The sequence below is a fragment of the Mustelus asterias genome, unplaced genomic scaffold, assembly GCF_964213995.1.
Source record: "Mustelus asterias unplaced genomic scaffold, sMusAst1.hap1.1 HAP1_SCAFFOLD_42, whole genome shotgun sequence".
Classification (NCBI taxonomy): domain Eukaryota; kingdom Metazoa; phylum Chordata; class Chondrichthyes; order Carcharhiniformes; family Triakidae; genus Mustelus; species Mustelus asterias.
In genome coordinates, this window is record NW_027590119.1 from 1,716,207 (window position 1) to 1,743,868 (window position 27,662).

Below are 27,662 nucleotides of genomic sequence, written 5' to 3' on the forward strand. Positions count from 1 at the left end.
GCACGAGATACTGACTGTATTACCATTACATTGGATCCAATGCTGTGTTCGCTAACATACTGCAACGTGACTCTTATTATTTGAACAAACATTGTATTTGTTACACTCAGAGTAAGTCAGTGCTTTGCTGTGTTGTCTCTGTGCCCCATCTCCACTCTGATTGTATTGGAGCCTGTGTGTGTCATTGTTACACTGAGACTCTGTTATTGCTAATGTGGAGATGCCGGCGTTGGACTGGGGTAAACACAGTAAGAAGTTTAACAACACCAGGTTAAAGTCCAACAGGTTTATTTGGTAGAAAAAGCCACAAGCTTTCGGAGCCTTAAGCTCCTTCTTCAGGTGAGTGGGAATTCTGTTCACAAACAGGGCATATAAAGACACAAACTCAATTTACAGAATAGTGGTTGGAATGCGAATACTTACAGCTAATCAAGTCTTAAAGGTACAAACAATGCGAGTGGAGAGAGCATCAAGACAGGCTAAAGAGATGTGTATTGTCTCCAGACAGGACAGCCAGTGAGACTCTGCAAGTCCAGGCAAGCTGTGGGGAGTACAGATAGTGTGTCATGAACCCAATATCCCGGTTGAGGCCGTCCTCGTGTGCGGAACTTGGCTATCAGTTTCTGCTCAGCGACTCTGCGCTGTCATGTGTCGTGAAGGCAGCCTTGGAGAACGCTTACCCGAAGATCAGAGGCTGAATGCCCGTGACCGCTCAAGTGCTCCCCAACAGGAAGAGAACAGTCTTGCCTGGTGATTGTCGAGCGATGTTCATTCATCCGTTGTCGCAGTGTCTGCATGGTTTCCCCAATGTACCATGCCTCGGGACATACTTTCCTGCAGCGTATCAGGTAGACAACGTTGGCCGAGTTGCAAGAGTATGTACCGTGTACCTGGTGGATGGTGTTCTCACGTGAGATGATGGCATCTGTGTCGATGATCCGGCACGTGTTGCAGAGGTTGCTGTGGCAGGGTTGTGTGGTGTCTTGGTCACTGTTCTCCTGAAGGCTGGGTAGTTTGCTGCGGACAATGGTCTGTTTGAGGTTGTGTGGTTGTTTGAAGGCAAGAAGTGGGGGTGTGGGGATGGCCTTGGCGAGATGTTCGTCTTCATCAATGACATGTTGAAGGCTCCAGAGGAGATGCCGTAGCTTCTCCGCTCCGATGAAGTACTGGACGACGAAGGGTACTCTGTCCACCGTGTCCCGTGTTTGTCTTCTGAGGAGGTCGGTGCGGTTTTTCGCTGTGGCGCGTCGGAACTGTCGATCGATGAGTTGAGCGCTATATCCTGTTCTTATGAGGGCATCTTTCAGCATCTGGAGGTGTCTGTTGCGATCCTCCTCATCCGAGCAGATCCTGTGTATACGGAGGGCCTGTCCGCAGGGGATGGCTTCTTTAACGTGTTTAGAGTGGAAGCTCTCCACTCACATTGTTTGTACCTTTAAGACTTGATTAGCTGCAAGGATTCGCATTCCAACCATTATTCTGTAAATTGAGTCTGTGTCTTTATAAGCCCTGTTTGTGAACAGAATTCCCACTCACCTGAAGAAGGGGCTTGAGGCTCCGAAAGCTTGTGTGACGTTTGCTACCAAATAAACCTGTTGGACTTTAACCTGGTGTTGTTAAACTTCTTCCTGTTATTATTGGACAAGCAGCAAATCACCGTCACAATGCCCGGCTGATTGACGGCAGCGCGGACCAATGGGAAGAGGGGACAGTGCTGGAGGACCGACATGGAGCGGTCGGTCCTCCAACCAATGGGAGCGAAAGAGGGGCGGGGCCAGCTTTGACTGGAGCATGCGCAGTGTGAGTAATGGCGATGGGAAACGGCTTTTGTTCTGGGCTCGGAAATCTGTTCGAGGTGATTGGAGGTACGGAGAGAGCAATGGATCGTCCAGGTGGGTGGAAACGCTGCGTAAGCATGTTGTGTCAGCCGCAAACCGCGGAAGAGAACTTCCCGGACCCAGTTTGTACCGAGCAGGGCTGCAGCTCCTCATGTTCGTCCCGGGTTAACGTTCGCCATCTTTATTGGGGGCAATATGCAGCAGTGCGCACGTGCGCCCGCCATGTTTGTAGAGGGCAATGTTGTCAATCAGTGGGAGGGGCTTGTTCCCCAGTGTTCAGAATGGAGACAACTTGTCCATCAAACTGCATCAACCCTGAGTCCCAATGTCTTATTGATGAGGCAGAGCGGTAGCAGAGAAGGAAAAAGAAAGGAAAATAAAAACAGTAAATGCTGGAAAATCTCAGCAGATCTGACAGCATCTGTGGAGAGAGAATACAACCAACGTTTTGAGACTGGATGACCCATAGACAGAGCTTGTACACGTGTAAACAGAGCATGTAAACTTTGACACCTCCACGTACCCTTGTACACCTCTATCAATCTACTTTGCTCCAAGGAGAACAACCCCAAGTTATCCAGCCTAACTGATGCGCGTCAATGAGCACATGGAATCAAGGCTTTAGTATTGAAGGCTTTAATACAGTAACAATGAAACTACTAACACGAATACACCAGTTCAGACTGAAGGGGTCCTGCCGGAGCAGGGGGTCTTATACCCTGCCACCGGAGGCGGGACCCCACTGGAATGTGCCATGGTAACACTTATAACAGGTAAACACCCTAACCCAACAACATAGTACAACCCCCACAGTAATAACACCCTAGCCCAACAGTAACATGGTAACAAACCCCAGTGGTGAACCAACGATGGTTCACCACATTCACCCCTCCTTTAAGACAAAAGGTGGCGGGGTGGACGAAAACAGACAATAACAAAAAAAAATCACAGGATTCACAAGTCCAGACGGTCTGGAGGACCGCACCGACGCTGCGATCTCCTCAACACCGGTTGCGAAACCGGATCAGGTGCTTGTAGTGGTTCTCTCCAAGTAACGTGTGGCTGTCCCTTCAAGGACTCCCGGGCCGGCCGGCCCTGGTGAGGCGATGGTGCAGGAGATCCTGGAACGTTTGGTGGTAGTGGTGGTGGTGGTGATGATGGTGGCGCCGATCTCCGAGTCTCAGGCAAGCTGTACATGGGAGTAAAAGTGTTATGCACTGGTCCCGGTGCTGACCGCGCCACGTCTGGGGAAGTAATGAGGAGTAGTGGATTTGTGACTGGGGGAATAGGAGCGACAGGGGTTGCTACGTCCCCTGCGGGCGCCAGGTCTCTAATGGAGACAGTGTCCTCTCGCCCGTCAGGATATGCCACATAGGCATACTGAGGGTTGGCGTGGAGGAGTTGGACCGGTTCGACCAAGGGGTCGGACTTGCGAGCCCTCACATGGCGCCGCAGAAGGACGGGTCCTGGGTACGTCAACCAGGCTGGCAATGAGGTCCCCGAGGACGACTTCCGAGGGAATGAGAACATCCTCTCGTGGGGAGTAGCATTGGTTGCCGTACACAGGAGGGAGCGGATAGAATGGAGCGCATTTGGAAGGACCTCCTGCCAACGGGAGACTGGAAGGCCCCTGGATTTCAATGCCAGTAGGACAGCCTTCCAGACTGTAGCATTCTCCCTTTCCACCTGTCCGTTACCCCTAGGGTTGTAGCTCGTGGTTCTACTAGAGGCAATCCCGAATGAGAGCAGGAATTGCCTCAAGTCGTTGCTCATGAACGACGAGCCCCTGTCGCTATGAATATAGCAGGGGTACCCGAACAGGGTAAAAAGTTCACTGAAAACCTTGATGACGGTGGCAGTTGACGTGTCCGCACAGGGGAAAACAAACGGAAACCGGGAATATTCGTCTATTATATTGAGAAAATAGACATTCCGGTCCGTTGAGGGAAGGGGGCCCTTAAAATCCACACTCAGCCTCTCAAAAGGGCGAGTGGCCTTGACCAAATGTGCCCGGTCTGGTCGATAAAAGTGTGGTTTGCATTCTGCGCAAATCCGACAGCTTCTAGTTACTGACCTGACCTCCTCCACCGAGTAGGGCAGGTTGCGGGCTTTGATGAAGTGGTAGAGTCTGGTGACTCCAGGATGACACAGATCATTGTGGAGAGCCTTCAAGCGGTCCTCCTGCATGATGGCGCATGTTCCGCGCGAGAGGGCATCCGAGGGCTCATTGAGCTTCCCTGGACGATACATAATATCGTAATTATAGGTGGAGAGCTCAATTCTCCACCGCAAGATCTTATCGTTCTTGATCTTGCCCCTCTGCGTGTTATTGAACATAAACGCCACGGATCGTTGATCCGTGATCAGGGTGAACCGCTTACCTGCCAGGTAATGGCGCCAGTGTCTGACTGCCTCCACAATGGCCTGAGCCTCCTTTTCCACCGCTGAGTGCCGAATCTCTGGGCCTTGAAGGGTGCGGGAAAAAAACGCGACGGGCCTGCCTGCCTGGTTTAGTGTGGCGGCTAGGGCGAAGTCAGATGCATCACTCTCCACCTGGAAAGGGATGGATTCATCCACCGCGTGCATCGTGGCTTTCGAGATGTCGCTTTTCAAAACCTTGAAGGCCAATTGGGCCTCCGGCGTAAGTGGGAAGGTCGTGGACTTAATGAGCGGACGAGCTTTGTCCGCGTAGTTGGGGACCCACTGTGCATAATACGAAAAGAACCCGAGGCATCTCCTCAGTGCTTTCGTGCTAGCGGGCAAGGGAAGTTCAGTGAGTGGGCGCATACGGTCTGGATCAGGGCCAATGACCCCGTTTTCCACCACGTATCCGAGGATGGCTAACTTACGCGTACGGAATACGCACTTCTCCCTGTTATAGGTCAGATTCAGGCGAGATGCAGCGCGCAGAAAGTGTTGGAGATTCGTGTCGTGGTCCTGCTGGTCATGGCCGCAGATGGTGACGTTATCCAGGTACGGGAAGGTAGCCCGCAACCCATTCTGGTCCGCCATTCGGTCCATAGCACGCTGGAAGACCGAGACCCCATTGGTGACACCAAATGGAACCCTGAGGAATTGGTATAGACGACCATCCGCCTCAAAGGCCGTATATTGTCGGTCCTCTGGGCGGATGGGGAGTTGATGGTAGGCGGACTTAAGGTCTATGGTAGAAAACACTCGGTACTGCGCAATCTGATTGACCATATCAGAAATGCGCGGGAGAGGATACGCATCCAGCTGCGTGTATCTATTAATGGTCTGACTATAGTCGATGACCATCCGAGGTTTGTTCCCGCTTTTGACTACCACGACCTGCGCTCTCCACGGACTAGCACTGGCCTGTATGATCCCTTCCTTGAGGAGCCGCTGAACCTCAGATCTAATAAAGATCCGGTCCTCAGCGCTGTAACGCCTACTTTTAGTAGCGATGGGCTTGCAGCCAGGTACCAGATTTTTAAAAAGGGATGGTGTCGTGATCTTCAGGATGGATAGATTGCACGCGGGGCGCTTTGGGCAATTTGGAGGCTGCGGCTGGTTCCCTACTGCCAGTGAAGGGAGTGGCCCACCGTACTGTAGGATCACACTCTTCATGTGGACCATAAAGTTTAGTCCGAGGATAATTGGCGCGCAAAGGTGAGGTAGCACAAGGAGCCTGAATTGCTCGTAAACTGTGCCCTGTACCTCAAGAGTTACCATACATCGTCCTTGGATCGGTACAGACCGGGACTGTGATGCCATGGAAATTGTCTGTTTGGCAGGGAGAATCCGGAGTCCACACCTTTTAGCAGTTTCAGGGTGTATGAAACTTTCGGTGCTCCCACTGTCAAACAGACAATTCACAGTTCTGCCACTAACCTTTACCTCCATCATAGAATGTTCCAGTCTGTAATGCCTGGTCTGGTCCAGAGAGATCGACGCCACCGTTGGCCCCTGGGCGTCACTGCATGCTGCCGATGTGGATGCTGAGGACCCCTGCTGGTCGCTCCTAGTCGTCGTGGACCATGATGGCCGCCCCCATGAATCGCACGTGGGCGAGGGCGCCAAGCGCAGCGACTCCTGGTGGTCTTCCTCCTCCTCTGTTTGCCACGATGGCGCCGTCCTGAGATCGCACGTGGTCGGACCTCGTGGGTACTGCAACGCCGAAAGAGATGGTCTCCGTTCTGGAGGGTTACAAACTGCACTGCCGTTTTTAGGTCTGGACCTACAGACTTTGCCGTAGTGGCCTTTTTTACCGCACTGGCTGCAGATTGCCGTTCTTGCCGGACACTGTTTCCGTGGATGCTTGGCCCCACCGCAAAAATAGCATCGCTGGCCACCTGGAGCTGCCGCCGTCGTCGAATCGATCTGGGAGCGCGGGTTCGCGGGGCGAGGTGGGAGCAGAGCTTGCTCCAACCACGTTGACTGCACGTGGTCCTCGGGGTACAGCGCCAAGCTCTTCGACGCCGCCTCCAACCTCGCGGCCATCCCCATTGCCTGGGTCAAGTTGAGTTTCCCCTTTTCTAGTAATTTAAGCCTGATGTACGAGGACCCTACCCCTGCTACGAACGCGTCTCGGGCGAGGTCGTACATGTACTGCTCGGCGGAGACGTCCTTACAGTCGCAACCCCTGGCAAGCTGCAGGAGCTCATTGGCATAATCCTCTATGGTTTCGCCTGACTGCCGACGTCGTGTAGCGAGGAGGTAACGAGCATGTATCTCGTTGGGTGGCGTAATGTACCTATTCTTTAGGAGCTCGACGGCACCCTGGTAAGTGGGAGCTGCACGAATGGCTAGGTAAATCGTGTCGCTTACCCTCGCGTGGAGGACCTGGAGTCTATCACTGTCCGTAGTGATAGCTACCGAGGCTGCCAGGTAGTCCTCAAAGCACTTCCACCAATGGTCGAATGTGTTAGCTGCACCGACCGCACGTGGGTCCAGTGTCAGACGATCCGGTTTTAGAATCTGTTCCATACTCTCTGTTTACTGTATTAAATTGATGCGCGTCAATGAGCACATGGAATCAAGGCTTTAGTATTGAAGGCTTTAATACAGTAACAATGAAACTACTAACACGAATACACCAGTTCAGACTGAAGGGGTCCTGCCGGAGCAGGGGGTCTTATACCCTGCCACCGGAGGCGGGACCCCACTGGAATGTGCCATGGTAACACTTATAACAGGTAAACACCCTAACCCAACAACATAGTACAACCCCCACAGTAATAACACCCTAGCCCAACAGTAACATGGTAACAAACCCCAGTGGTGAACCAACGATGGTTCACCACACTAACATTGTAACTATAATTCCTCATCCCTGAAACCATTTTGATAAATCTCCTCTGCACCCTGTCAAGGAGCCTCACATCCTCCATAATGTGTGTGGTGATCACTGGTTTGCACAGACCCAGGTATTCTGTGTTCCTGTCTGTGATCTCATTACATACTTAAAATTGCACAGTGACATCACCCCCGCTCCCCGGGGATTTCCTCAACTGGGAGATTTTTCTCTGATGCCAATGCTTCTGATATCTTTCCAGCTGCAGGCTCCAGCAGGAGATTTTAATATTAAAATCAGTTAAATTGTTTCAGAGGTGAGTGTTTGTGACCATTCACGGGCACGAGTTCTCGTCATAAACCAGTTGCTCGCCTCCATGCTGTGGTACCGGCTGGTCCCTTTGACCCCTCCCCCTGGCTTTGTTGCCAGTACAGTAAGAAGTCTCACAACACCAGGTTAAAGTCCAACAGGTTTATTTGGTAGCATGTTGCCAATATCCAGAGAACCCTCCTGCGGTTCTTCTGGGACAATCGACTGCACTGGGTCCCTGCCGTGGTTCTGCATCTACCGCTTGAGGAGGGCGAACAAGGTCTGGTGTGCCTCCGCATTCAGATAGCGACCTTCCGCCTCCAGGCCCTGCAGAGGTACCTTTACGTTGAGCCCCCTCCACAGTGGTGTGCCATGGCGACGTATTTCTTCCGCCAGTGGCACGGCCTGAGTTATGACTTGCAGCCCCTGCATATCGAACTGGGGCGTGCTTCGACCACCCTGCAGGAGTTGCCCGTCTTTTACCAGGACCTCCTCACTGTCTGGAACAAGGTCGCCTCGCGACGCAGCTCTCCCCCGTCAGGAGTAGCGGCTCTCGTGCGAGAGCCGCTGCTCAGGAATCCGCTCCTCCAGCCGTATGACTTCAGGTGGCTGGCGGAGAGGGGGGCTGTGGACGCCGGGGTGACCAGAATCGGGGACGTGCTCGATGGCGGAGGAGCGGGCTGGATGAGTCCCCGCGTGCTGGCTGAGCGCGTTGGGACATCCGTCTGGCGCGCGGCCAAAGCCATCCTAGACCTTAGGACGGTCGTGCTCGGCCCCGAAACTGCACGCAAACTCGAGACGGCGCAGGCGTGCGGTGGGATCCCGCCCGAGCGTTCCCCTGTTCGGGCGGAATTCCACATTGGCCCAAAGCCTCAGCCCCCTCCCCTGGGTGAGGTGCCCCACAGCCTGAGCCGCCTCACGGAAATGTCCTCCGTGCCTTTTTCTACCGCGCGGAGGTGTTTCCTGTGCGGGCTGCTGCTGCACACCTTCCACTACCGCGTCCTCACCTGTCGCCCGGATACACCTTGGCGGGCCTTGTTGCCGCCGGGCGGCGGAGGTCCCTCTACGGAGGGATCTCCCCCAATTACGTCGGGGACCTGGGGTGGAGGGTGATGCATGCAGCAGTTCCGCACAACCGTAGGATTCACTGGTTCACGGGCTCCGAAGACTGCCCTTTCTGTGGCCTTGTGGAGTCCGTGGACCATGTCTTTCTTTTGTGTCTTAGGTTGCACTCCCTTTTTGTTTTCCGAAAGAACCGTTTATTAATGTTTTGCTTGCACTTCAGTCCCACTCTCCTGATCTACGGACACCCGGTGTGGAGAGGGGATGGTCGGGATGGCGACCTCCTCGTGAACCTGCTCCTGGCGAAACGCGCCATTTACCGGTCCAGGCAGCGGGCGATCGAGGGGGCCGTCCATCCTGACTGTCTTCCCCTCTACCGCGGCTACGTTCGCGGCCAGGTGTCCCTGGAGAGGGAGCATGCGGTGTCCATGGGCGCGGTTGACGCCTTCCGCGCCCGCTGGGCACCGCAGGGGTTGGGGTGCGTTATCGACCCTAATAATCACATTTTAATTTGATGTTTTTAAGTTTCCTTTGTACTTTGATTTTTGTTCGGGCTGTTCCCCCCCTCCTTTTGGGGAGCTGCCCCTTTTACTTTGTCCTGACTTAACTTGAGTTTGTTTCTTTGGTTTGACCTAAAAAGAGGCCAACATCTGTGAGTAAAAGACTTCCTTTTCTCCCCTTTCCATTTCTTTTCTCATTCTGAGGGAAATTGGGAATTTGCAGCAACTGAAGGGAAAGGAAGTGAATCCAGTCTATACATTCCACACATTGTTCGTCCTGTCACATCGACATAGATCTGTCTGGCAGCCTGAATGGAGATTTTCAGCTCTCTGTGTCCAGGACAGGAAGCAGTGAGCATGGATCTGTCAATCAGCCTCAATCAGCACCTTCAGGAGAATTGGGAGGGTGAATATTAGATACAGCAGAGTGAGAATGGAGGGAGAGTGTGTGGGATGGAGATTCACAGCTTTTGGGGAATTATGTCATACCTTGAATGATACCTTGAAAAAAATTTTTTTTTAAATCATGCCGCTTATAGCTTGAGCAATGTCATTACGGGGTGGAGCTGAGCTGTGGCAGTCAGGTGATGGGGCTTTCAGATTCGTTTGTGGCAGTCAGGTGATCGGAGTTTTTTCCTTTCGGCTTTTAGTTTCGTTTTGGAAAGCAGTTTCGCAGCAAGCTAAGAAGCAGTCTCTTTGTCTGTATTTTCTCTTTGTTTGGTTCTGCCTTAAAGAAACTGTGTTTTAGGGGAACAGATTCGACTACAATCACTTCTGAGTTTCTTCCCAAGGGATTTTCAGCATTCAACCCAGGATGCTGGATACCTGTAACAAGTGGGCATTAACCTATGCTGTAGTGTGCTTATTAGGAGTGTTTTGTGTATTGGATGTTGGCTTTGGTTAGAACACGTTAGAGATATTCCTTAAGCGTTGTACCTTATCGTGGTTGTTGTGTTTCTTGTTTGCAATTACTAAAAGTTCTCGCTAATTGTCTTGCTGTGCATGTCAACAATATTCTTAATTAAACTTTGTTTTCGATAAAAGCTCCTCAAGGGTCAGTTGAATCACACCTGGAGTAAAATGTTACAGGTCAGGCGAGCTTCATAGAACACCTCGAAGTATCCGACCTGACTTTCAACAATGAAAAAAGAATTTTCCATAGAAACTAAAATAGTCTGTTCTGAATTTCTCTCCTGCACTGACAATGATGACTTTTGTAAATTCCTTTTACAGGATATCAGAGGGTGAGGATTTACAGATAGAAATCTCAAACTTCTCCTGAAGATCACCTGAAGATCTGACAGTCACTCAATTCACTGGGACATGTATATAATCGACCTTTGAATCCAAAAGTAGAAAACTTCTCTGTTCTGTCTGCTTCAGAAGATTTTAAACATCAGTGTGACCAGAAAAGCACCGAGACACACTCACACCGGAGTGAGAGTGTTCCAGTGCACTGAGTGTGGAAAGAGCTTTAACCAGGAGAGTCACAAGGACACCCGCACCATGGAGAAACCATGGAAATGTGGGGACTGTGGGAAGGGATTCAGGTTTCCATCTGAGCTGGAAACTCATCAACGCAGTCACACTGGGGAGAAACCATTCACCTGTTCTGTGTGTGGGAAGGGATTCACTCAGTTACCCGGTCTGCTGAGTCACAATCTCACTCACACCAGTGAGAGACCCTTTAAATGCTCTGACTGTGGGAGTGACTTCAAAAGCTCACAGGATCTGATGTCCCACCAGCGCATTCACACTGAGGAGAGACCGTTCAGCTGCTCTCACTGCACAAAGAGATTTAAATGGTCATCCAGCCTGCGGAGACACCAGCGAGTTCACACTGGGGAGAAGCCGTTCACCTGCTCTGACTGTGGGAAAGGATTCACTCAGTTATCTGACCTGTGGACACATCAACGGGTTCACACTGGGGAGAGGCCGTACACTTGCTCTGACTGTGGGAAAGGATTCACTCACTCAACCATTCTGCGGAGACACCAGCGAGTTCACACCGGGGAGAAACCGTTCACCTGCTGTGTGTGTGGGAAGGGATTCACTACTTCATCCAACCTGCTGACACACAAAGTCACTCACAGCAATGAGAGACCCTTTAAATGTTCTGACTGTGGAAGTGGCTTCAAAAGTGCTGCAGATCTGATGATTCACCAGCGCATTCACACTGAGGAGAGACCCTTCAGCTGCTCTCACTGCACAAAGAGATTTAAATGGTCATCCACCCTGAGGACACACCAGCGGGTTCACACTGGGGAGAAGCCAATCACCTGCTCTGTGTGTGAGAAGAGATTCACTCAGTTATCTGACCTGCGGATACACCAGCGAGTTCACACTGGAGAGAGGCCGTACAACTGCTCTGTGTGTGGGAAGGGATTCACTCAGTTATCCAACCTGCAGAGACACCAGCGAGGTCACACTGGAGAGAGGCCATTCACTTGCTCTGACTGTGGGAAAAGATTCACTCACTCAACCATTCTGCTGACACACCAGCGAGTTCACACCAGGGAGAGACTGTTCACCTGCTCTGACTGTGGGAAAGGATTCACTCAGTTATGCAGCCTGAAGAGACACCAGCGAATTCACACTGGGGAGAGGCCGTTCATCTGCACTGTGTGTGACAAGGGATTCAGACATTCAAATGCCCTGAAGAGACACCAGCGAATTCACACTGGGGAGAGACCCTTCACCTGCCCTCAGTGTGGGAAGGGATTCAGTACATCATCCAGCCTGCGGAGACACCAGCGAGTTCACAAGTGATGACCAGGGTTGGGTTCTGCTGTTATTGCTGCTGTTAATCACATCCAGGACTGAACCATGTTCATTCTGACAGTTGGTGAAGTGGGAGGGTGTTGGGGAAAGGAAAAAAATCCAAGTGTGTTCGAGAAGATTTTAAACCATTAGGCATTTAAGACACTGACTGAACGACCAGCATTGAGTTAAATGACTCTAAATCAGACTCAGAAGCTAACAAGGGAATAGTTCACACACGTGTGAATGCAGTAAGAGATTTAAAACAAGTGATTATGATTTAAACGCATCTTTTGATATTTTAAATGTATTGACTGTATTTTTATAGAGTGATTGAGTGCTTTAGCCAAGAGCAAGTTGCCGCCGGGCCTGATGGTCTGGGGACTTTCAGACAGAGCCTCATTCTTAGGAAACAATGAAACCTCAGAATGTGCAAGTTCTTATTAACGGGAATTGTGAGCAGTCAGGTTCTCAGGGCTGCTTATGAACAGAGTTATTCTCTGTCTGGATAAGACAATGCCTTCTCAGACATGAGAACGTGCATCAGTCTGATATGGCCGGTGACATGGAGGAAAATAGTGGGAAGATTAACTTTGACCTTAACGTCTGGCGTTGCTAAGCAGTAGAGGAAGTTGAGTCACCAATAGGGGAGGAAGCATCTGGATTCCACGGACCAATGAAATCCCATCATGTCAGAGGGTAAAATGCAATTGTCTAAAGTATGTGACAGATGTTATTCATGATTTAAGTATATGGAAGATTGATTCAAAGCTGATGAAAGGCAGGAGAATTTGATATGAAAAATGTAGAATTGATCGATCCGAAACTGTATTCATTGGAGTTTATTGGAGATGTCAGGCTGCTCTACGTCTGGAGGGGCCGAGGGCTCTTCAATAATCTCTCCCTGTGACGCACTCTTCAAATAAATGTTACATCTTTAAACTTGGACACTGGCTTTCGTGAGTCCTTGTATTGGCTGAAGTTTTGGTGATATCCGGCCACCTCACAAACCCTGCTAACAGAGGGTTGGGTTTCTTTCTGTTGCATTAACCCATCACATGACTTTGCTTCCAAGGCTAATGCTCTTTGCGCCTGGGAGAGCACATTTCCAGTGAAATGATCCACAAAAGCTGATGAAGGACATTTATTTATCTTGGATAGTAAATAGTGTTTTTCTAAAATAAATAAATTTTTCTCTGTTCCATTGAGTCTACAGCACAGGGCCAGGCCAGTCGTGTAACTAAGTCTGTGCACTAGATTTTAGTGAAACCCAACCATTTTCAGGTTAATTTCAGTTACATTCACAGCAATGAAAGGTTAAAATGTCATTTTGTTCTCGCACAGAGATAAGAAGCCGTTTAATGTTCAGTATCATCACTCACATGTATTCATGAAGGGTTATTACATCAATAGGAATCAGCCAGAAACAGATGACTGACCAAATAGTGAACCTCAGTGAAGTTTCAATTGAAGGATAAGTTATTAATAATCAGCAGTTAATGAGAAGCCACTTTAGGATATTTCTGTATTTCTCCATCAACTTTGCTTATGAGGACATTAAGGTGGTGTCAGAGCTGGGAAAGAAATGGGATGAGCCTTGGACTCTCAGGTCCACTCCATCCTATCCTCATAACCCCGCATATTTACCATAGCTAATTCACCAAACCTGCTCATCTTTGGAATGTGGGAGGAAACCAGAGCACCCGGAGGAAACCCATGCAGACATGGCGATAATGTGCAAACACAACGTCCTCACCTTCAACAATCAGTTTTTCATCTAGACACACGGAACAGCCATGGGGACCAAATTCGCACCTCAATATGCCAACATCTTCATGCACAGGTTCGAACAAGACCTCTTCACCGCACAGGACCTTTAACCGATGCTATGCACTAGATACATCAATGACATTTTCTTCCTTTGGATTTCTGGCGAACTATCACTGAGACAACTATATGATGACATCAACAAGTCCCATCCCACCATCAGACTCACCACAGACTACTCTCCAGAATCAGTTGCATCCTTGGACTCTCTCCCTATCAGGAACACACACACTGTCCTTGACTGTTGAGTCTGTCTGAATGAATGGGACTCCGGTAAAGACATCAAGATAACAGGCAGAGCTGAAAGGAAGGCATTGTCCTAAGTTGAAGACCTTGTGCGTGATTAAATGGAACCAATGGAGTTGACTCTATTGACAAATTATAGACCAATTCGCCGTTTCCAAACATTTGCCTGAGGTGGACTCACAACGTCTTTTGAGTCTAAAAAGAGGGGTTTCTGGGATTCACCTTTGTGAACATGGAGTGTAGGAGAAGCGGTTTGAATCTTCAGGGATAGTCAAGCTTCCTCCTATCAACGTGAAGGTCGTTTCCAATAAAGCTCAGGGGCAGATGAGTAGTTCATCCTGGGACTGGTTCAGTGATGGATTCCCTGCCCATCGATACCCCAGGAAGGTGCCGCCTGTGCTTCTCGGAGGCAGTGACTGTTTCTCTGTCAGCCCCAGGAGTTCACGTTGTCGTCCCTTGGAATGATCACTGATTTGAAAGTGTGGAGTTGGTGGAGTTTCATTGATGAGTAAACTTTACCCTACATCCCATCTCTGTTAGTTAGGTGATCAGTTTCTAAAAGTTGCTTATAATCAATAAACTTTGATACAATTGACTGATTTGGTGTCTGAGTCTTTGCTTGATGGTTATATCTCTGCCAAATTCAAACCCTTTAAAAGAACAATTTGGGATCCAGAATTGGGCAGTGTACAGCCAAATTGGAACAGTGTAAAAGATCAAAAATAAATATTTTTTAAGCTGACAATGTCTTTGTAACAATCAGCAGCCCCAGCCTTTCCTGAGGGTTAAATGCTCTCAGTTCTGAGATTATTCTTGTGAATATTTCTTGCTCCTTCTCCAGTGCCCCTATTTTTACAGTGGTTAGCACTGCTGCCTCAGTGCCAGGGACTGGGTTTGATTCTGGCCTTGGGTCACTGTCTGTGTGAAGTTTGCACATTATCACCATGTCTGCATGGGTTTCCTCCGGGTGCTCTGGTTTCCTCCCACATTCCAAAGATGAGCAGGTTTGGTGGATTAGCTGTGGTAAATATGCGGGGTTATGAAAATAGGATGGAGTGGACCTGGCTGGGATGAACCTTCGGAGAGTCGGTGAAGACTCAACGGGCTGAATGGCCTCCTTCCGCGCTGGAGGGATTCTATGATCACAAATGTTGACAGTATTCCCAGTGTAGTATAATCACGCTTCCAATCAAGTCGAACATAACCTCCCTGCTGTTCAATTCTATCCCTCGAGAATGGAACCCTATATATGTCCCAGACCTTAGGGAAGATGTGAAGTTCTTAGAGAGGGTGCAGAGGAGATTTGCACGAATGGCATCTCACATCATTAAAAAGTACCTGGATCAGCATCTGGCAAATCAGAACATTGAAGGCTATGGGCCAGTTGCTGGTAAATGGGATTTGGTGGGAGGTCGGGTGTTTCTTGCGTGTCGGTGCAGACTCGATGTGCCGAAGGGCCTCTTCTGCACTGTACAATTCTAAGATGAGGTAATTCAGTTAGTTGGCGGCACCGTGGCACACTGGTTAGCACTGCTGACTCACAGCACCAGGAACCCAGGTTCAATTCCGGCCTCAGGTCACTGGCTGTGTGGAGTTTGCACTTTCTCTTCATGTCTGCATGGGTTTCCTCCGGGTGCTCTGGTTTCCTCCCACAGTCCAAAGATGTGCATGTTAGGTTGATTGGCCATGTTAAATTGACACTAGCGTCAGGGGGATTAACAAGCTAAATGTGTAGGGTTACGGGAATAGAGCCTGGGTGGGATCGTGATTTGTACAGACTCAATGGGCCGAATGGCCTCCTCCTATACTGCAGGGATTCTCTGAGAGACTGGAGCAGCTTAAATTTCTCTCTTCAGATCAGTCAGACAGTAGGGTCTAGAATGGGGCCATTCAGTCCACTGATTCAATGCTGGCTCTCTGTAGATCAAACCCCTGCCCTGTTCTATATATTGACAGATCAATGCTCACTGCTTCCTGTCCAGATTGCACCCTCCGTGCTCTCATCCCATGTACTCCCCGCATTGGAGATCTCTACTGCCTCCCGAAGTTACACAAGGCCAACACACCCGGCCATCCCATCGTATCAGACAATGGGACCCTGTGCGAGAACCTCTCCGGCTACGTCGAGGGCATCCTGAAACCCATTGTACAAAGAACCCCCAGCTTTTGTCGCAACACTATGGACTTCCTACAGAAACTCAGCACACATGGAGCAGTTGAACCAGGAGCGCTCCTCGTCACAATGGATGTCTTGGCACTCGACACCAGCATCCGCCACGATGATGGCATTGCTGCAACGGCCTCAGTACTCAACGCTGACAACTGCCAGTTTCCAGATGCAATTTTACAACTCATCCGCTTCATCCTGGACACAATGTCTTCACCTTCAACGACCAGTTCTTCATCCAGACACATGGAACAGCCATGGGGACCAAATTCGCACCTCAATATGCCAACATCTTCATGCACAGGTTCGAACAAGACTTCTTCACCGCACAGGACCTTCAACCAATGCTATACACTAGATACATCAATGATATTTTCTTCCTTTGGACTCGTGGTGAACAATCACTGAAACAACTATATGATGACATCAACAAGTTCCATCCCACCATCAGACTCACCATGGACTACTCTCCGGAATTGGTTGCATTCTTGGACACACGCATCTCCATTAAGGATGGTCACCTCAGCACCTCACTGTACCAAAGTCCACGGAAAACCTCACGATGCTCCACTTCTCCAGCTTCCACCCTAAACACGTTGAAGAAGCCATCCCCTACGGACAAGCCCTCCGTACACACAGGATCTGCTCGGATGAGGAGGATCGCAACAGACACCTCTAGACGCTGAAAGATGCCCTCATAAGAACAGGATATGGCGCTCGACTCATTGATTGACAGTTCCGACGCGCCACAGCGAAAAATAGCACCAACCTCCTCAGAAGACTAACACGGGACACGGTGGACAGGGTACCCTTCGTCGTCCAGTACTTCCCCGGAGTGGAGAAGATACGACATCTCCTCTGGAGCCTTCAACATGTCATTGATGAAGATGAACATCTCGCCAAGGCCATCCCCACATCTTGCCTTCAAACATCCGCACAACCTCAAACAGACCATTGTCCGCAGCAAACTACCCAGCCTTCAGGAGAACAGTGACCAATACACCACACAACCCTGCCACAGCAACCTCTGCAAGACGTTTTGGTCGTGGGCCGTGAAACATTTTGTCAGTTTGCAGATCTTTCATTTTGTTCTTCTCCACCTCCCTCGCTCAATTCTTCAGAGGTCAGTCTTTGACAAAGGGTCATCTGGACTCAAAATGTAAGCACTTTTCTCTCCTGACAAATGCCCGTGACCGCTGAAGTGCGTCATGGGCATTCAGCCTCTGATCTTTGGGTAAGCATTCTCCAAGGCGGCCTTCATGACACACAACAGCGCAGAGTCGCTGAGCAGATGTTGGATTTATGTCACATTATCAGTAACCCCCACAGCTTGCCTCCTGGACTTGCGGGCTGTCCTGTCTGGAGACAATACACATCTCTTTAACCTGTGCTTAATGCTCCCTCCACCCACATTGTCTGTATCTTTAAGATCTGGTTGGCTGGAGGGATTCGCATTCTAATCAGTATTCTGTAACTTGATTTTGTGTCTCTGTGCCCTGTTTGAGAGCACATTTCCACTCCATCTGACGAAGGAGCAGCGCTCCGAAAGCTAATGGTATTTGCTACCAAATAAACCTGTTGGACTTTAACCTGGTGTTGTTAAAACTCTGACTGGGTTTTCTCCCACAGACCGAAGGACTTGCTGGTTAGGTACATTGAGCATGCTAAATTCTCCCTCAGTTTACCCGAACAGGTGCCAGAGTGTGGTGACTGGGGGATTTTCAGAGTAACTTCATTGCAGTGTGAATGTGTGACACTTATAAATAAACTTTAAAAAACCTTGAACTTTTAAAAACTACTACCAAATTGGTTTCTTGAATCCCCTTTTTTATATTTTCAAAATGTAGAAAGCCCACCTCAGCCAATTGTTGGGAATTAGCCAATTGGTCTATAACTTGTCAATAATGAAACTGGTTTGGTTTTTAGCTAGTTGCACACATTGTCTGAATTTTAAGACAATTCTTTCTCTCAAACGATATCTCTTAGCTTGGGGTTGCCTGAGTGTTGACCAATAATTGGTTAACATCAGTCATTCAATGTTGAGACATCTTGAACAGGAACTGATTCATCCCCTCCAGTCAAGGTTAACAAAGTATTAGTTTATTTATTAGTGTCACCAATCAGCTTACGTTAACACTGCAATGAAGTTACTATGAAAATCCCTTAGTTGCCACACTCTGGCGACTGATCGGATAAACTGATTGAGAATTTAACATGGCTAATGCACCTAACCAGCACGTCTTTCGGACTGTGGGAGGAAACTGGAGCACCCGGAGGAAACCCATGCAGACACGGGGAGAACGTGCAGACTCCGCACAGTCACCCAAGCCGGGAATCGAACCCAGGTCCCTGGCACTGTGAGACAGCACTGCTAACCACTGTGGCACCGCGCCACGCTAACAAGTCTTGTTATTTTTTTTATTCTGTTGGCCTCAGAACGTAACATTTTATAATTCCCACAGCATTTTAAACATTCTTTATATCTTTATAATTCTAAACGTTATAAACTTTTGTGTTCAAATTTACATTTCCAGCCTAACAACTGTATTAATGATTCATTTATTATTTAATTGTCTCTCAATTCAGGCTGTCCATTTAACTAATCTCCTGCTTTACAATTGTGGGAACTTCAGTCACAAATAAGGTAGTCAAATGCATTGTTAAAAGCAGGATGTTCTTTATATAAATAAATAACAAAGTTTAAAAATCATTGGCAAACAAAAGGAAACAGGAGCATTGGAACCAGCCTGGACTTGCAGACTGAAACCCCGCCCAAAGCCCGCACGTGCTCAGAAGGGAGAGAGGTTGAGAAGAACACTCTGTAACACTTCTTCTCCCCTTAAATTTCAATCCCCCATCAGGACAGAAATACAACAAAGTAATGTCTTTAATAATACGGAAATCTGTCAGGAGCTTTGTGGTTGCATTGCGACCTGTACAATACCACTGGTAAATCTTGTAATGGTGTTTCTGGAATGGGAGGTGCAGAGGTAGTTTGAGAATCTGTACATGAACATTCCTCTTCCACTCCCACAGCAGAGTCAACTGGCAAAGCTGGAACCATTTCCTGGTGAACATCCACAGCAGCATGACCCTCTGCCATGTTCTCAGTAATGGTTGCTGACTCTGAAACTGTTCCTGACACGGGGTCACACCGCAAGCGAATATGGTCTTGGTGTCTGCGAACAACTCTTCCATTTTACAGTCTCACCACCCAAGATACTGGACCACTTTGGTTTAAAATTATTCCCGGTAACCACCTTTGGTTCCTCCCAAAGTTTCTGATGTAAACCTGATCACCCGGTTTGAACTGCCCCTCTTTGGTGCGGTAGTCGTGTCCCTCCTTCTTCTCTTGTCTCCTGCTCACTTTTGCTCTGAGATCTGGGTGAAGCAGATCCAGATGAGACTTCAACCTTTCCCCGAAAAATTCCGCAGGAGAGAGTCCGGTTGTGGATTGTGGTGTGATGCGAAACTGGAACAAAAATCTTGAGAGCTTGTTCTTAAAGTATCGCTTGCCATTCTCTTCAATCCCTCCTTCAGTGTTTGAACAGCTCTTTCTGCGAGACCATTTGTAGCCAGATGAAATGGTGCAGTACGCACATGGCGTAGACCATTCCTTTACAGGAATTCCTGAAACACCTCACTTGTAAACAGAGTGTCGTTATCTGAAACAAGCCAATCTGGTAACCCAGGGCTTGTGAAAATTTGACAGAGCTTCTCTATTGTCACAGGAGCTGGAATATTACTCATGGTCTGTGCTTCCAACCATTTTGAATGCACATTTACAACGACCAAACACACGTGATTCATGAAAGGCCCCCAAAGGCCACATTTAGTCTGGACCACGGCCTATCAGGCCACTCCCAAGGATGAAGTGGTAATGTACCCAGTGTGTTGTGCCTGATTCAATCGACAAACAGTTTATTGAGTTACGCCAGCGGGGAGAAGCCACAGGGCTGATCATGTGTAACTCCACCCAACAAAGAATATCATCAATTCTTATCCAGTTACTCAGCCCATCCCGGCTGGACACAATCCAATCAGAATGGTGATAGATTACACACATTATAGGTTCAATAAAATTAGTATCTGGGCATTATGGGGCTTTGTGATCATCTCATGGACAAGTTCCCCTATCATGATGCTTTCCAGACCCCCCATTGGGGGGGTCTTTCTTTGTACATAGACTCCCTTAGTTAGAAATGGGGTGGATTAAAAGTTCTCAAATGGACGTCAGCACTCTTCCTTTGTTTTAATCTAATGACCACATGGTCTGGGAACATTTCTATTTAATACTCTTTCTTTGTAAACTCTTTTCTTCAGTATCCAATTCCAGAATTTTCCTTTTCTTTGTGTTACTTGCGTCAGGAATAAATCTTTGGACCTGACAGGAAGTTTAACCCAAGATCAATCCAACACAGGATTGGTCAGAATCATTTCACATGTGTCAAATTTTAAATAACCATTACAAATTAAAACTCTCATTCTCACATGGGTGAATTGTATCCGGATTAAAGTTTCCACATGTTTAGTAAAATACCCTGGAATCCTGTCTCTGGCCAGTAAATATGGCTCCAAGTTCATAACTTCTGAACAAAAAAAGTTTTATTGATCACACTTTCTTTGTTAAAAATCTGTTTGATTTAAATCACAGACAGAAAACCTCAAAGCTTGAAGCGTTCAACCCACAAATATCATCCATACACAAACAGAGAAACTTAGCATGTGCTTTACAACAACAATAACCAAAATTAATTACTTAAGCGTTCTTGTGATCCTGTTTTTAAACTTCCAAAAATGCCTTTAATTAAAGATTCAAGATCAGGTTAATCCACCAGAAAGATAAACCGTAACAAATGTAGCCCAAAACAATGATAAAACACATCTACAAACATCCACATAAAACAAACAAAACACACAGATTCTCACAGCTCATAAATTTCAAACAATGAATCCTCAGCATTCTCTCTCGCAGCTATAGCTTCTTAAAGCGACAGAGCACTACAAGCTCACAACTTCTTGATTAAAATAAGATGCAAGATCCTTCATTATAACTTAACCTTTTTTAAGCCAACTTACAAGGACTGATTTTAGAGGCAACATCTTTTGTTGATTTAAAACCCCAAACACGTTCCACCCAAACACTGGCAAAATCTTTGTTCTTTATCTGGGGATAAAATTCTCAGTTATTCCAAATTCCTCCAGGCTATGGTTAATATTTCCGCATTTAACTTATTCCCAGAAATCCTCAATTATAAACTAAAATAGACACGTGTTTCCGGGCAGTCACAGGAATATGGTCAAGATAGTCCAGTCCCACAATGCCTCACATTCAATCTGCAGTCCTTCAATTATAACAGAATATGTGGCTGTATGTCGCTGCCTTGGCCATGGTCAACCCCAAGGGTGCCTTCTTGAACTGCTGCAATGCCTGAGGTGTACGCACATCCACAGTGCTGCGAGGAAGGGACTTCCAGTTACTGAGAGAGACAAGAGATGAAATTGCTGGGCCTCTGACAGAAATCTTTGTTTCTTCATTGGACACAGGTGAGGTCCCAGAGGATTGGAGGATAGCAAATGTGATCCCGTTATTTAAGAAGGGTAGCAAGGATAACCCGGGCAATTATAGGCCAGTGAGCTTGACGTCCGTGGTCGGGAAATTGTTGGAGAAGATTCTTAGAGATAGGATCTGTACACATTTAGAACTGAATAATCTCATTAGCGATAGACAACATGGTTTTGTACGAGGGAAATTTGGTTGAGTTTTTTGAGGAGGTGACAAAAATGATTGACGAGGGAAGGGCCATGGATGTCGTCTACATGGATTTTAGTAAAGCATTTGACAAGGTCCCTCATGGCAGGCTGGTGCAAAAGGTTAAATCTCACGGGATCAAAGGTGAACTAGCTAGATGGGTACAGAACTGGCTTCGCCACAGAAGACAGAGGGTAGCAGTGGAGGGGTCTTTTTCTGATTGGAGGGCTGTGACTAGGGTGTTCACAGTAAGAGTTTTAACAACACCAGGTTAAAGTCCAACAGGTTTATTTGGTAGCAAATGGCATTAGCTTTCGGAGCGCAGATAGTGAGGAACATTGTCAGAGGCTACAGAAGGATATAGATGGGCTGGAAATTTGGGCAAAGAAATGGCAGATGGAGTTCAATCCTGATCAATGCGAAGTGATGCATTTTGGGAGAACTAACGTAGGGGGGAGCTATACGATAAATGGCAGAACTATAAAAGGTGTAGATACGCAGAGGGACCTGGGTGTGCAAGTCCACAGATCCTTGAAGGTGATGTCACAGGTGGAGAAGGTTGAGAATAAGGCATATGGCATGCTTGCCTTAATAGGACGGGGCATAGAGTATAAAAGTTGGGGTCTGATGTTACGGTTGTATAGAACGTTGGTTCGGCCGCATTTGGAATACTGCGTCCAGTTCTGGTCGCCACACTACCGGAAGGACGTGGAGGCTTTAGAGAGAGTACAGAGGAGGTTTACCAGGATGCTGTCTGGGATGGAAGGGCTTAGTTATGAGAAGAGATTGGGTAAACTGGGGTTGTTCTCCCTGGAAAGACGGAGGATGAGGGGTGACCTAATAGAGGTGTATAAAATTATGAAAGGCAGAGATAGGGCGAACAGTGGGAAGCTTTTCCCCAGGTCGGTGGTGACATTCATGAGGGGTCATAGGTTCAAGGTGAAGAGGAGGAGGTTTAACACAGATATCAGAGGGACGTATTTTACACAGAGGGTGGTGGGGGCCTGGAATGCGCTGCCGGGCAAGGTGGTGGAGGCAGACACACTGGGAATGTTTAAGACTTATCTTGATCGCCACATGAACGGAGTGGGAATGGAGAAGTACAAAAGAATGGTCTAGTTTGGACCAGGGAGCGGCGCGGGCTTGGAGAGCTGAAGGGCCTGTTCCTGTGCTGTATTGTTCTTTGTTTGTTCGCTGCTCCTTCGTCAGATGGAGCAGGTGGTCGAAAGGAGCAGCGCTCCGAAAGCTAATGGCATTTGCTACCAAATAAACCTGTTGGACTTTAACCTGGTGTTGTTAAAACTCTTACTGTGTTTACCCCAGTCCAACGCCGGCATCTCCACCTCATGACTCAGGTGTTCTGCAGGGCTCTGTACTGGGACCTCTGCTGTTTGTGATATATATAAATGATTTGGAAGAAGATGTCGCTGGGCTGATTAGTAAGTTTGCGGACGACACAAAGATTGCTGGAGTTGCAGATAGTGATGAACATTGTCAGAGAATACAGCAGGATATAGATAGGCTGGAAAATTGGGCGGAGAAATGGCAGATGGAATTTAAGATGTGGAGATGCCGGTGTTGGACTGGGGGAAACACAGTAAGAAGTCTAACAACACCAGGTTAAAGTCCAACAGGTTTATTTGGTAGCAAAAGCCACTCGCTTTTGGAACAGGCTGTCACTTCATCAGGTAGGTGGGAGTTCCAGATAAATGCGAAGTGATGCATTTTGGTAGATCTAATGCAGGGGGAACTATACAATAAATGGCAGAACCATCAGGAGTATATACACACAGAGGGATCTGGGTGTGCAAGTCCACATATCCTTAAAGGTGGCAGCACAGGTGGAAAAGGTGGTGAAGAAGACATATGGCATGCTTGTCTTTATTGGACGGGGCATAGAGTATAAAAGTTGGCATATGATGTGGCAGTTACATAGAACGTTGGTTAGGCCACATTTGGAATACTGTGTCCAGTTCTGGTCGCCACACTACCAGAAGGATGTGGAGGCTTTGGAGAGAGTGCAGAAAAGGTTTACCAGGATGTTGCCTGGTATGGAGGGTATTAGCTATGAGGAGAGATTGAGTAAACTAGGGTTGTTCTCCCTGGAAAGACGGAGGTTGAGGGGGCGACCTTATAGAAGTTTATAAAATTATGAAGGGAATAGATAGGGTGAACAGTTGGAAGCTTTTTCCCAGGTCAGAAATGACAAACACAAGGGGTCACAAGTTCAAAGTAAGGGGGGCAAGGTTCAATACAGATATGTGGGGGACGTACTTTACACAGAGGGTGGTGGAGGCCTGGAATGCACTACCAAGCAAGGTGGTTGAGGCAGACATGCTAGGATCATTTAAGACTTATTGAGATAGCCACATGAACAGACTGGGAATAGAGGGATACAAACGGATTGTCCAGTTAGGAAGACGTGATCAGTGCAGGCTTGGAGGGCCGAAGGGCCTGTTCCTGTGCTGTATTGTTCTTTGTACATTTTTCAGACTTTCACTGGACTGTTGGTGGATATCAGATTGATATTTTCCATTCAACCACACCCAAGGTGAGTTATTCCAATTCCTTTATTGTCCAGGACAATATATCCACAATATCTTTAAAACAGAAATTAAACATTCCCATTTGATTTCAGACAGTAACATATTCTGTTAGTTTGTTCTTTATTGTCAATGTCAGGCTGGGGTTGTTCTCCTTGGAGCAAAGGAGGTTGAGGGGAGATTTGATAGAAGTGGACAAGATTCTGACAGGTTGAGATAAGGTGGACAAAGAAAAGCTGTTCCCATTAGCTGAAGGGACAAGGACGAGGGGGGACACAGATTTCTTGTTTTGGGTCAAAGATGCAAGGGGACCGGGCCGGGGGCGGGGGGGGGGGAGTGGGGGAGATGTGAGGAAGAATATTCTGATGCAGCGAATGGTAATGACCTGAAACTCGCTGCCTACGAGGGTGGAGGAAGTGGAGACAATAAACAATTAAAAAGGAAATTGGATGGATATTTGGGGTGTTCCAAACAGAATGAAGAACAAAGAAAATTACAGCACAGAAACAAGCCCTTTGGCCCTCCAAGCCTGCAGCAACCATGCTGCCCGTCTGAACTAAAATCCCCGACCTTTCCGGGAACATATCCCTCTGTTCCTATGCTATTCATATATTTGTCAAGACACATCTTAAAAGTCACTGTCGTATCTTCTTCAACTACCGTCCCCGGCAACGAGTTCCAGGCACCCACCACCCTCTGTGTAAAAAACCTGCCTTGTACATCTCCTTTAAACCTTGCCCCTCGCACCTTAAACCTATGCCCCTAGTAACTGACTCTTCCACCCTGGGAAAAAGCTTCTGACTATCCACTCTGTCCATGACCCTCAAAATCTTGTAGACTTCTATCAGGTCGCCCCCCTCAACCTCCTTCGTTCCACTGGGAACCAAGCAAGTTTCTTCAACCTCTCCTCATAGCTAATGCCCTCCATACCAGGCAACATCCTGATACATATTTTCTGTACCCTCTCCAAAGCCTCCACATCCTTCTGGTACAGTGGTGACCAGAATTGAACACGAGATTCCAAGTGCGGTTTAACTAAGGTTCTATAAAGCTGCAACATGACTTGCCAATTTTTAAACTCAGTGTCCCGGCTGATGAAGGCAAGCATGCCGTGTGCCTTCTTGACTACCTTCTCCACCTGCGTTGCCACTTTCAATGACCTGTGTACCTGTACACCCACATCCCTCTGCCTATGAATACTCTTAAGGGTTCTGCCATTTACTGGATATTTCCCATCATTATCTCACAATTGTCTGGATTCAACTTCATCTGCCATCTCTCCGCCCAAGTCTCCAACTGATCTATATCCTGCTGTATCCTCTGTCGGACCCCATCGCTATCCGCAATTCCACCAACCTTTGTGTTGTCCACAAATTTACCAATCAAACCAGTTACATTTTCCTCCAAATCATTTATATATATTACAAACAGCAAAAGTCCCAGCACTGATCCCTGAGGAATGTCACTTGTCACAGCCCTCCATTCAGAAATGTACCTTTGCACTGCCAACCTCTGTTTTCTTCTGACTAAATATCTCGAAACCTCCTAACACCCTGTCACTCTGTGATCCTTGTGACATTTGAAACCAGGTATTCGCAACAAGACTCAAAGAGCATCAGCCCACTGGAGGCTGAGACCAGCCAGTCCAGCACAAAGAAACCCTCTGACCCTCCCCATTGACCAACTGTGAGAATGAACAAAATGCAGTCCTGGATGTAACTGAGAGCAGAAACAATAACAGCAGAATCCAACCCCTGGAATCACTCGTGAACTTGTTGGTGTCTCAGCAGGTGGGATGAAACTCTGAATCCCTTCCCACATACAGAGCAGGTGAATGGTCTCTCGCCAGTGTGAACTCGCTGGTGTATCCGCAGGTCAGATGACTGAGTGAATCCCTTCCCACACTGAGGGCAGGTGAATGGCCTCTCCCCAGTGTGAACTCGCTGGTGTGTCCGCAGGTGGGTTGACCGAGTGAATCCCTTCCCACACTGAGAGCAGGTGAACGGCCTCTCCCCTGTGTGAACTCGCTGGTGTGTCAGCAGATCAGATGAGTTTGTGAATCCCTTCCCACACTGAGAGCAGATGAATGGTTTCTCCGCAGTGTGAACTTGCTGGTGTGTCTGCAGGTGGGTTGACCGAGTGAATCCCTCCCCACACTGAGAGCAGGTGAACGGCCTCTCTCCTGAGTGAACTCGCTGGTGTGTCCGCAGGTCAGATGACTGAGTGAATCCCTTCCCACACTGAGAGCAGGTGAATGGTTTCTCCCCAGTGTGAACTCGCTGGTGTATCCGCAGGTGGGATGACTGAGTGAATCCCTTCCCACACTGAGAGCAGGTGAATGGCCTCTCCCCTGTGTGACGTAGCTGGTGTCTCTGCAGGTCGGCTAACTGAGTGAATTCTTGCCCACACTGAGAGCAGGTGAACGGTCTCTCTCCAGTGTGAACTCGTTCGTGTGTCCGCAGGTTGGATGACTGAGTGAATCCCTTCCCACACTGAAAACAGGTGAATGGCCTCTCCCCAGTGTGAACTCGCTGGTGTCTCTGCAGGTGGGATGACCGAGTGAATCTCTTCCCACACTGAGAGCAGGTGAATGGCCTCTCCCCAGTGTGAACTCGCTGGTGTCTCTGCAGGTGGAATGACCGAGTGAATCCCTTCCCACACTGAGAGCAGGTGAACGGCCTCTCTCCAGTGTGAACTTGCTGGTGTGTCTGCAGGCTGGATAACTGTATGAATCCCTTCCCACACTGCGAGCAGGTGAATGGCCTCTCCTCAGTGTGAACGCGCTGGTGTGACTGCAGGTGGGATAACTGATTAAATCCCTCCCGACAGTGAGAGCAGATGAATGGTCTCTCCCCAGTGTGGCTGCGCCGATGAGTTTCCAGCTCTGATGGGGCTCTGTATCCCTTCCCACAGTCTGCACATTTCCATGGTTTCTCCATGGTGCAGGTGTCCTTACCTGTCTCTTGAGTGGACAATTAGTTGAAACTTCGTCCACACACAGAACAAGATTACAGTCTCGACCCGCTGTGAATGTTGTGATATTTATTCAGGCTGTGTAACTGGTTAAAGCTCTTTAGTCCATGCACTAGAACACTCTCACTCGAGTGTGGCAGTGTGTTGATGCTTTTTCACTCACACTGACATTTCAAATCCTTTCAAATCGACAGACTGGACAATCATTTCTCCTTCTGGATTCAAAGTCCGATGATATTGAGGTCCCAAGGAATATGACTCTGTCACGTCTCGACGTGACGTTTGAGATTTCAGCCTGTGATTCCTCTTTCAATATCCTGGAAAATGAGTTTCCAAAAGTCATCAGTGTCAGTACAGGATAGAAATTCAGAACAGACAATTTCTATGGAACATTCTTTCCTCTCTCATTCCCCAAAAGCTGTAAATCT

The 27,662-nt window shown here is 48.1% G+C and overlaps 2 protein-coding genes across 2 annotated transcripts in view; one reads left to right on the forward strand and one right to left on the reverse strand.

Annotated features, from left to right (window-relative positions):
- Positions 1-27,200, reverse strand: part of LOC144482722 (uncharacterized) — a 38,414-nt gene extending 11,214 nt beyond the window's left edge. The window contains exon 1 of the mRNA XM_078201562.1: positions 26,034-27,200. Coding sequence (XP_078057688.1) covers positions 26,034-27,200 — 1,167 coding nt within the window. The remainder of the gene's footprint in view (positions 1-26,033) is intronic.
- On the forward strand, positions 1,790-14,391 carry LOC144482768 (uncharacterized). Its single transcript, XM_078201616.1, has 2 exons — positions 1,790-1,892; positions 10,200-14,391. The coding sequence occupies exon 2, from the start codon at positions 10,473-10,475 to the stop codon at positions 11,733-11,735; it is 1,263 nt and encodes a 420-aa protein (XP_078057742.1). The 5' UTR covers positions 1,790-1,892; positions 10,200-10,472; the 3' UTR covers positions 11,736-14,391.
- Positions 27,201-27,662: the final 462 nt, after the last annotated feature.